Source organism: Anopheles gambiae, chromosome 3 (genome assembly GCF_943734735.2).
Source record: "Anopheles gambiae chromosome 3, idAnoGambNW_F1_1, whole genome shotgun sequence".
Classification (NCBI taxonomy): Eukaryota; Metazoa; Arthropoda; class Insecta; order Diptera; family Culicidae; genus Anopheles; species Anopheles gambiae.
Window position 1 is genome coordinate 3511916 of NC_064602.1, and position 9487 is coordinate 3521402.

Consider the following 9487-nt stretch of genomic DNA (forward strand, 5'->3'; position numbering starts at 1 on the left):
AACACAGCCCCGATCGAACCCCAAGCCTAATGAACGCAGCATGATGCTGCGAGGACGTGTTGGACGCTCGGTTTGGAAGCTAAGAGGAACCTCAAAAGGGGCGATGTGTGAGCGGGGAGATAGGGTTGGCGTGACGATGGATCCGTACCGGGTTTCGTGTGCCCCTTTCGTTGCGGTCGTCCCATGGAACCACTTTTCTTAAAAAGGTTGATCGACTGAAGGAGTATACATGTTTTTTTATTTGTAGTTGTTCTCTCTCTCTCTCTATCTTGCTCTCTCTGTATCTCTTCCGTGTTTTAGACACACGGTTTTTTCGACTTGTTCATGTTCATGATTTCGCTTCGGGGGCTTTTGGATGGGCTCAGCGTGAACCATCGCTACGTGTGGGTGTGCGAGAGCGAATGCGTTCTTTACCGCCCGTGGTTGGGGAGGAAACGAACAGCGGATCGTGCTGGGGAGGATCTGCGGCAGCGGTGCAGACTCCGCACGAGAAGAAAACAGGTTCGAATCTTGCCAAGCTTTCCAGCAGTGTTTGTGGTGGCGGCGACGGCAGCGCACGACCTCAGCTTCATCAACAAAGGCATCAGCAACAGCAGAGTGGCAAGCGTGTGTACACGGAGCGAGAGCAGAGAGTCACAAGAGGGAGAGCAAGACAGACAGAGATAGCGAGAGGCGTAGCGTCGTGCGCGCGCCCACCGAAAGCTCGGAAGCCGGAGCGAGATGCCATAGAAGCGGTGCGCGAGCGAGCGGTGAGCGAAAAAGCTCTCGTCCGGCTGAGAGCCCTCAGCCCGGTCCATGGGCTCGCTAGTGCGTCTCCATATCGATATGCGTAGAAGAGCACAGGACGCTGGATACGGCAGAACGACCGAACGAACGCTGGTGCGCGCGCGCTTACCCATTCGAGAATTTGGAAAGGCAGAGGGTTTGCTGCCGGTTTTCGCTGCTGCAAACGGACGTTTTTCGTGTTTTCCACGCTACGGAGAGCTTTTTTTGTGTGCCGCCAGGAAACGGAAGATCCTGTATCTTTGTGTGTGTGTGCGTGCGTATGTTTGTGTGTCCGACTGTGCAAGGACTTTTCTGTAGGTGTGTGTGTGTGTGTGGCAGTGAATGTTTGTGTTGATAAGGATTGCGTAGGTGTTGACGCGATTGAATCCGAAATGAACTAACAAGCCGCTCGGTTGTTGTGTTGCGGTTCGTGTTTTTGTGTGTACCAGGAAACAAAAGCAAACAGAACAAACATCAATAGAGAGAGAGAGAGAGAGCAAGGGGGAAAGAGAAGGAGAGAGGCAGCGGATGTGAAAGTGTCGATTGATAGCGGCTTGTGTCGATTCGCGTTTGAACCGTCGTGTGACTGATAAGGGAGCGGTTGTCGGTATTAAGGCATTAAGGCATAACAGAGGGAAAAGAGGCCGGCCATTCTTCGCACTCGCTTCTCAGCTCCTCAAGTGAGGTCAAATGTTTGCTTAATTTATGGGTGTTTGTGAAGGTCGCGTGAAGTCACGAGTCGGAACAGGGCAAAGGAAACCCGTCGCTACGTGGCCGGGCGTACCGACAACCGTGGGCTAGATGTTAGTGGAAGGTATCGGTGCCGCCGTCAGGAACGTATCGCCCGCCCCAGAAAACATTCCCGTACCGGCCGTGTGTGCGCTTGGGATGGACCAGCAATCGAACGAATCGGCAGCGGTGGCCGTGGCGGCTGCTGCAGCCGCCGCAGCCGCCGCCGCCGCCACGGGCCGCTCGGGCGGATCGGGATCGCAGTCGGCAGCGGGTGACTTTGCGGCAGCGGCGGCCGTAGTGCTGTCGCTACAGAACACGATGGTCACCAGCCTGCAGCAGGCCGCCCTCATGCCGGCCAACTCGGCCGCTGCAGCCGCCCTCAATCTGCAGGCGCTCGAGTCGTACCTGACGCTGCAGAGGATCACCAGCAAGTCGGAGGTGCTGCGTCTGTCCGGATCCGCTGCGGGGCATTCTACCGCATCTCACCAGCGACATCAGCCCCTGCCATCGATGCCGATCACCGGACCCGCGGCCCAGACGACGAATGACGCGGGTGGTGCTGATGGTGGAGATGCGATCGGGGACGACATGTTCATGGACACGTCCGGCCCGTCCATGCTGCTCCAGGGCAACGAGCTGGCGGACGAGCTGCCCGTGCTCGATCAGGATGAAGATCTCAACTTTGACGACGGACCGGACGACGGATCCGACGGGAACTCGCTCGACAACGGCTATCCCAGCCTGCTGCTCAATGCCGCCTTCCACCAGCAGATGAGCGCGGACAAGATGAAAACCCTGGCGGCGGCTGGGAGTGTCGGAACGGCACCGTCCGTGTCGGTGGCAACTTCCGCGTCGGGAGCCGTCGGGACAAAGGATTCACACAGCCACGCGGGTGCTGCGACGGCACCGACGGCGGCAGCCGTTGCGGCCGGTGGTAGTGGCCAGCGACCGAAGAAGCAGTTCATCTGCAAATTTTGCAACCGACAGTTCACCAAGTCCTACAACCTGCTCATCCACGAGCGCACGCACACCGACGAGCGGCCGTACTCGTGCGACATCTGTGGGAAAGCGTTCCGTCGCCAGGATCACCTGCGCGACCACCGGTAAGCCTGATCATCTTGGATCCTGCTCGTCTTCTTTCAGAACCTTCCCTCTATTCTATCCTTCCTCTCTTTCTCTCTCTATCTAATGTAACTGTATTGTTTTTGTGTGTGTTTTTTTCTCGTTATTTTATATAAACCACATCACTCTGCTCCCTTCCCTTTTTCGAACAGTCACGCTGACCTTTTGTTCTGATGTTTCTTCTCTTTTCTTCCCGCTGTCCCTCCATCCATACTGTGTTGCGTGGATCTGGCTAAATGAACTCCCGAACCATACAAGACTACAACCGCATCCTAACTGCAGAACCGTCTGAGAGAAAGAGAGCAGGAAAAGGGCAACAAGAGAGAGAGAGAGAGGAAGAAAGAGAGAGAGGGAGAGAGAGAGATGTAGACCACAAAGAAGAACGATAGGAGAGAAGGAGATAGAGGGAGAGAGCCAAGAGCAGGAAGATAAGAGAGAAGCAATTGTTGTGATGTCCTTCCACAAGGCAAAAGATGTGTAAGGAAATAAAATGCGCATTTATCACGCATCTAGTAGTCCAAGGATATTTCCCATATATCCCTCCAAGATGTGATCTCCAAACAGTCACGCACATACACACATACACATTGCACGTCTACACGCATACAGCATAGAGCGTTGCTTCATTAGCGATACACAGCGATAATACGAACCATCACTCAATCCATTCGGCGCAAGTTTATTGCAGCTTGGCACGCATTATGCATCAGGTTTCTACTTCTGTTTGAGTGCCTGGGCGATAATTATTATTGATCATTAATTTCTACCTCTTTTTTGCCATTTGCCAACACCACAGTAAGAGCGATAGCCGCGCTTCGTTTTGTGCGACAGAGCCACATTAGTGACACAATTTGAGGCGAGTCGTTTATTGGGATGGTTTCAATTTCTTGTCAGCTTCAGCTGGGGGGTTTTCATTCACTTAAGCTTCTCACCTTAGCCACCGCCACTCGGCTCGGGTACTCGCCTGCGTGTGTGCATGTGCCATGTTTATAGACGCTTTTAAGATCGGTTACAGATTATGAAGGCATTAGCAGACGTTTTGTGGTAGCTAATAAAAAATCCCAACGACCCCGGCAGAGATAAGCAAGCGGGATATTTGGAGGGTCTCGTTGTATTTTTTTTGGTTTTTTTGTTGATGCTCTTCATGCTTCCCGGTCAACTCGGTCAGTTGCGTCGAAATTACGGACGCAAGAATGCGTTTCCCATCGCATCTCGAGTTTCATGCGGGAGCACGCGGCTGCAGGTGTTGGTCTGATAAAAAAGGTCAAGTTTTATTTTGTCTTTTAACAGTACGAGGAAGTTTTTTTTTGGTCTGTGTGTTTGTAGCACAAATACATATGGACAGTTTTCTTTAAGGGTAGAATCAGTTGCAGTCATGATATTTAGGTTTTAATAGATATGATTCTCATACGAAAGCAGACAGAAAGTGTGAAGGTGATAATGGGCAAAGTCATGTTTGTGTAACTCGTTTTAATAATAAAGCAATCCGTTTTATCGGGTCGATTCCAAAAGCCACAGTTGTTATACAAACGAAAATTAATACGAAATGAAAGTGAACCAAGCGAACAGAGGCGGGGGGGGGGGGATAAAACAGGGAAGTGTCAGTGTGAGAAGTATCCTTACTAAAGCCTCCGGTACTTCCTTCTGTTGGCTGGCCGGTTGTTTGCTGGCAAGTAGCGAAACTGATGATCACGCACGAAGCGTGACTACGAACATGATCACTTTAGCGAGTGGATCGCCTAATTTATGGCATCCATTTTCAGACTCTTGCACTCTTCTCCCCACCGGCCACTCGCGGATGCTACTCCGTGGGCAATTGGGTGGGTGGTTGGGGTGTCGGTTTGGTCGGGTTATCATCATGTGCAGCTCGGCTCAGCGCGACGGAGTCAGCCTTCTGCTGCCTTGCCTTCTGTGGTGGTGATCCGCGCGCTCGAGCAGCGTAGAAGTAACTTCCATTTCTCATTTCGACGATATGTAAATTGATTCTCGACACTTTCGAAAGCCGGACAACGGCGCACAACGGCACAGGCAAATGGTCATGACTGTGTGTGTGTGTGTGTGTGCGAGAGAGGCAGAGACGTGTGTAAGGGAAATGTGTGTCGCACATTTAATTTATGATTTTTCGATAAGTCGCACCCTCGCAGTCGGTCCGCGAGCCAAAAGAGAGACACTCGGCACTGGAGTTGAACCGTTTGGACACCCCCGGGAATGGGATGGGATGGGATGAGGGAGAGAGAGAGAGAGAAAGAATGCAACAGTGTAAATTACTAATTCCCGATGGTCTCGATGGTGTTGAAATCGCTGTTTGCAAGATGATAAATAAGTGGCATCGCCCCTGACAGCTGGACGACCATTTTAGCGCTCAACTTGACACCGGCCCCGATAAGGTGCATTATTCAAACGAAATTCCTATCGCAACGCGGCCAAAAGCGGGACGCAAACAAACACTTACACACACACATACACGACCAAACACAGGAACAGGAGCAGCAGCAGCTTGTTTGTTAGCGCTTGTCAGTGGAATTAGCGAGGTTGTTGCAGGTTTAGGATGCGTTTAGCGTGCACTAGCAGTAGACTGGCCAGCGCATGTTGGGTGTAGCGTTTTACTTTTCCTTCCTTAGCTTCAAGCTTCTTTTAGGGCGGGACGGAGAGGGACAGTTGTTTTATTTTTATAGTGTACGAGAGATACAGAGCTTGCGCGTTCCAGAGTCAGTCTTGGCTGTGTGTTGCTTGGCCACAAAACAAACAAACAAACAAACAATAAACAAGAAAACAAAACGCGGAAGAGAGAAAGAGGGAACGCGTTCGACTTTTGCTCGTCGAACTGCTGCTCGCAAAAAAGCTTTTTGGCGTAAGTTAAGGTAGGTAGACAATTGTGATACTGTTTCGCTTTTGCTAATCTACTTAGCTTAACTTTCGCTTCACCAACCTTCACACATTTGTCCTTACACACCGCGCGGGCTAGCAAATAATAGTCGTAATAATAATATTAATACTCATAGTACCAGTAATACATGCATATAAACACCAAACGGCCTCTTTCTCTCTCTCCATCCACCATCACACGCACAACAGGCACAAGCTAATGGGTTCCCCAACTAATAATCCACGCATTAATATCATTTCAAACTCCACTTACATATGAAACGCCTGGAGCACGACACCTTGCAACCATTTGATCATTAGAATTAAATTTGGCATAATTGGTTAAGTTCATCTAGAAGCGTATAACATTGCAATATTTGTGAAATTCTTTAGAAGAGGAAATATTTGAACCAAATTTAGAAAACAGAGACACATCAAATAGTTCACAGTTCCCTTCGTAAAGCTCTTTCTTTCGACGAGTTCTAAAGTGCAAACAAATATTCCTTTGATTCATTCGTTTACTTTGCTGTAATTGAAAAATAAACATTTGAATAGGATTCATTATTTTCGAACACAGTATTAAAAGCCTTAAACCATCCTCCCGAGGCCAACTTTTACAACATCCCCAATTTCATCTGCCCAATGCCGTCGGCTGATCTACCTTTATTTTATCGTCCGGGAACGAAAGAAACGTTCTTTCCTCCCCAAACGTCTCTCGAAACACTTTTGCCGGGTCCGAGAGGGGTTTTTTTTATTATTATTCCGATCTTTCGGCCTGCCGGTGTCTGCCCTCGATCAAGCATGATCGCGATCAAGCATGTTCGTGCGCGTGCTTTGGTGTGCACGCGTTTATAGGGCACTCAACCTGGCGGACGTGGCGCACATCATCCAGAGCGCGCGATCCCACGAGCGAAGAAGGTCTGAAACCTTCTCCCCCCCCCCTTCTCACCGCCCCTTCGAACCGATGCGGGACGCGATGACTAGACAATTGATGAAATCAATATAAAAATATTATGTTTTTATGCATCCGACATCTGTTAATGCTTAATCTTGTGCGCGATACGGGAATGAAACCCTTCTTCCTTTCGTCTCTCTCTCTCTCTCTCTCTCTCTCTCTCTCTCTCTCTCTCGCTCTTGCCGTTGACAGGTTCAGTCGCCTGAGCCCCACAGGTTTCACGGATCGACTCCGATCCTTCGCAACCATAAAACCGATGCCCCATGCTCGTAGTCCGCGCTTTGCGGGCTGAGAAATAACCACGCATTATAAAAAAAAAAATACCGAAGACCCATAAACATCACCAGCATCTTTGCCTTTGCTCATTCTTCATTTTCGGAGGTGGCCTTTTTTTCACGCCGCACGTTTTGCGGGAGGTTTTGGAGTTTATTTAGCATCGTTTTTTCATCTTCACTGCTTGTAACTTTCCTGTTTTGTTCGTTGGCGGTTGGTGTGTGTTTGTGTTTTTTTCTTCGCGTTTTGCGCTCATTTTTTTTGTTGTTATTGCTTCACTTTTATCGCATTAAATACTTACCCTCTCCTCACCACGCTTCATCTGCGGGCAGCTCTTTCCTTTTCTTGCTCTTTTTTTTACTTCTTTTCTTCACTAAAACACCTTTATATGCATATATGATGGATATGGCTTTTTCGTAGCTCTTTTGTGTACCTTGTTGTTTTTTGCTGGCTTATTTTATAATTCCGTTTCGATTCGGGTTTCTTCCTTTTCTTTCTCCCACCCCTCAAACCTGCGCGCAGATACATCCACTCGAAGGAGAAACCGTTCAAATGTCTGGAATGCGGAAAAGGATTCTGCCAGTCGCGAACGCTGGCCGTGCACAAGATCCTGCACATGGAGGAGTCGCCCCACAAGTGTCCGGTGTGCAGCCGCAGCTTCAACCAGCGCTCGAATCTCAAAACGCACCTGCTCACGCACACCGACATCAAGCCGTACCACTGCATCGCCTGCGGCAAGGTATTCCGACGGAATTGTGACCTCCGGCGGCACAGCCTCACGCACAACCTGGGCGCGACGGCCGGCGGTACGGGCGGCGCGTTCGATCTGGCCGGCCCGAACGCGTCAGCTGCGGCCGGATCGGACGGTTCGCTGGCGACCGAGAGCGACCGAGAGGATGGCGGATGTGAGCTGAAAACCGTAGATCTGATGGCGCTAGCCGATGTGGACTGAGCGGGGCGTGATGGGAAGGCAAACTAAATACGAGTATGGATGCGTGAATGGATGTATGAAAAGGCTTGAATGTATGTGTGTGTGTGTGTGATGCATGTATGGTAATCACCTAGAAGCGGTATGTCCAATAGTGTAGGTCTAAGACAGCCTGTGAGCATTCGTGCGGGAGAAGTAATCTAAAAGTGACTGATATGTTAGCGACGGTTCGTCGCTTATGCTCTAGCATTGTAGGAAGCAAGTCTTTCGTTTCGAGCAGCACCCCACGCTCGGTGATAGATTGTAAAATATGGTAAATCTAAACTAAGATCATACTAAGTACACTATATCGGTGCCTTCCGGCCGGCCAGGCAAGGCTTGGACTGATGTCGTTCTCTGAGAATTGTCTACTTCTTCCTTCCATTTTGCGATTGGTTAAGGCATAAGGACGTTTGATTGTTAGGTACTTATTATTATTATTATTATTAATATTATTGCTGATATGCCAGACATATGTACAACGGATTCGATTATCTTCCGCTTTTGTGACGGAACAGTTTTGTGGTAAAGCAAATAGGTAAATAAAATGCTAGGAAGTGTAAGCCAGGTAGTTGATATTAGTAATATATGCTCTCAAACAGAACTCAAACTGACGTTATTATTTCAACTGGACCAAACATTCGAATAAGGCTGAAAATTCCATCCAACAGTTAACGGTGAGTAAGTTCTGCAATGTTCCAACATCTTTGCCCATATGTGTACGATTCTTTATTACGTGTTATCGTTGGGACAAGAGACAAGAGCGCACCGTCTTCGATCACCGTGTAATATAAATAGTTGTGCATGATCTTGGGGCCGTTTGCAGCTCATCAATTGCACACCCCGTTGCAAGCGTTCAAACGCAGACTTCTAATCAAATGGCATGACAGAGCGCACGCCGTATCAGTCCGCGCACTTGTTTGTTTAATGGGAGGCTTTCGCAAGCCCCGGGACATCGCAACACGGGTGATGGACGAGATGGATGGGCATGGCAACCAGTCCGTATCGCTTGTATGGACACACTCGCCGTGGCTCTAAATGTGATCATGTTTCATTCCCCATTCCCCGGCAGGAGCAAGACGGGACACTGGGCAGAAACTTGCCCTAACGGACCGTCCTAACCTGGCACCGACAGACCGACCGGACTGGACGATTCATTTGCGTACATTATCCCAGCTTAAGTATGTGTTTATTGAGTTTTCTTGTAAGTGCATCATGCGCGCGATGTTTATGGAGTAAATTTAATCCGGTGCAGATATCATCGGCCCGTGGTCGCGTACCGTGGTCAACTGGTTTTTATTGAGTTGTTTATTGCACACCACACACACACACAACCACACCACACAGGGCGGGTTGTCTAGGCGACCGGGCTCTGCCGAGCCGGTGTCTAGTGCGATGAGCGGTGGAAAGCAGTGGGCACATCTTCGTTTTCATTTGCCAACATCGAACCCGACACCGGCCGAGGACATGCACGCGGACAGGCTCATAAATTATGCCACTCGGTTGAGCTTGCTTGCTTGCTTGCCTGTTCCGCTTACCCCCGGCCACCCTCCTGCCCCAAGAGTTCAACGGAAATGACAGCAGGCATTGCTCGGATGGAGTGCGAAACGCCATTTAATCTTTAACGGCAAGCTTAATTTATGAACCCTGCCGCAAAACGGGGACACAATAAACTGATCTGATTGATTAAGTGATAATCAATCATGCACATGCGCCCGGCGGCCCGGGCATTACACGATTAGAAGGTGTGAAGATTTAGGGCTGGGAGGCTTCGGAAGGGAATTTATGTTCGCAGATAATGCGCAGAT

General features: G+C 49.6%; 1 protein-coding gene across 1 annotated transcript; it reads left to right on the top strand.

Annotated features, from left to right (window-relative positions):
• Window positions 1-361: 361 nt before the first annotated feature.
• On the top strand, window positions 362-8283 carry LOC1277976 (protein sister of odd and bowel). Its single transcript, XM_317495.4, has 2 exons — window positions 362-2600; window positions 7235-8283. Exons 1-2 carry the CDS (start codon window positions 1567-1569, stop codon window positions 7662-7664), a joined length of 1464 nt encoding a protein of 487 aa, XP_317495.4. The 5' UTR covers window positions 362-1566; the 3' UTR covers window positions 7665-8283.
• Window positions 8284-9487: the final 1204 nt, after the last annotated feature.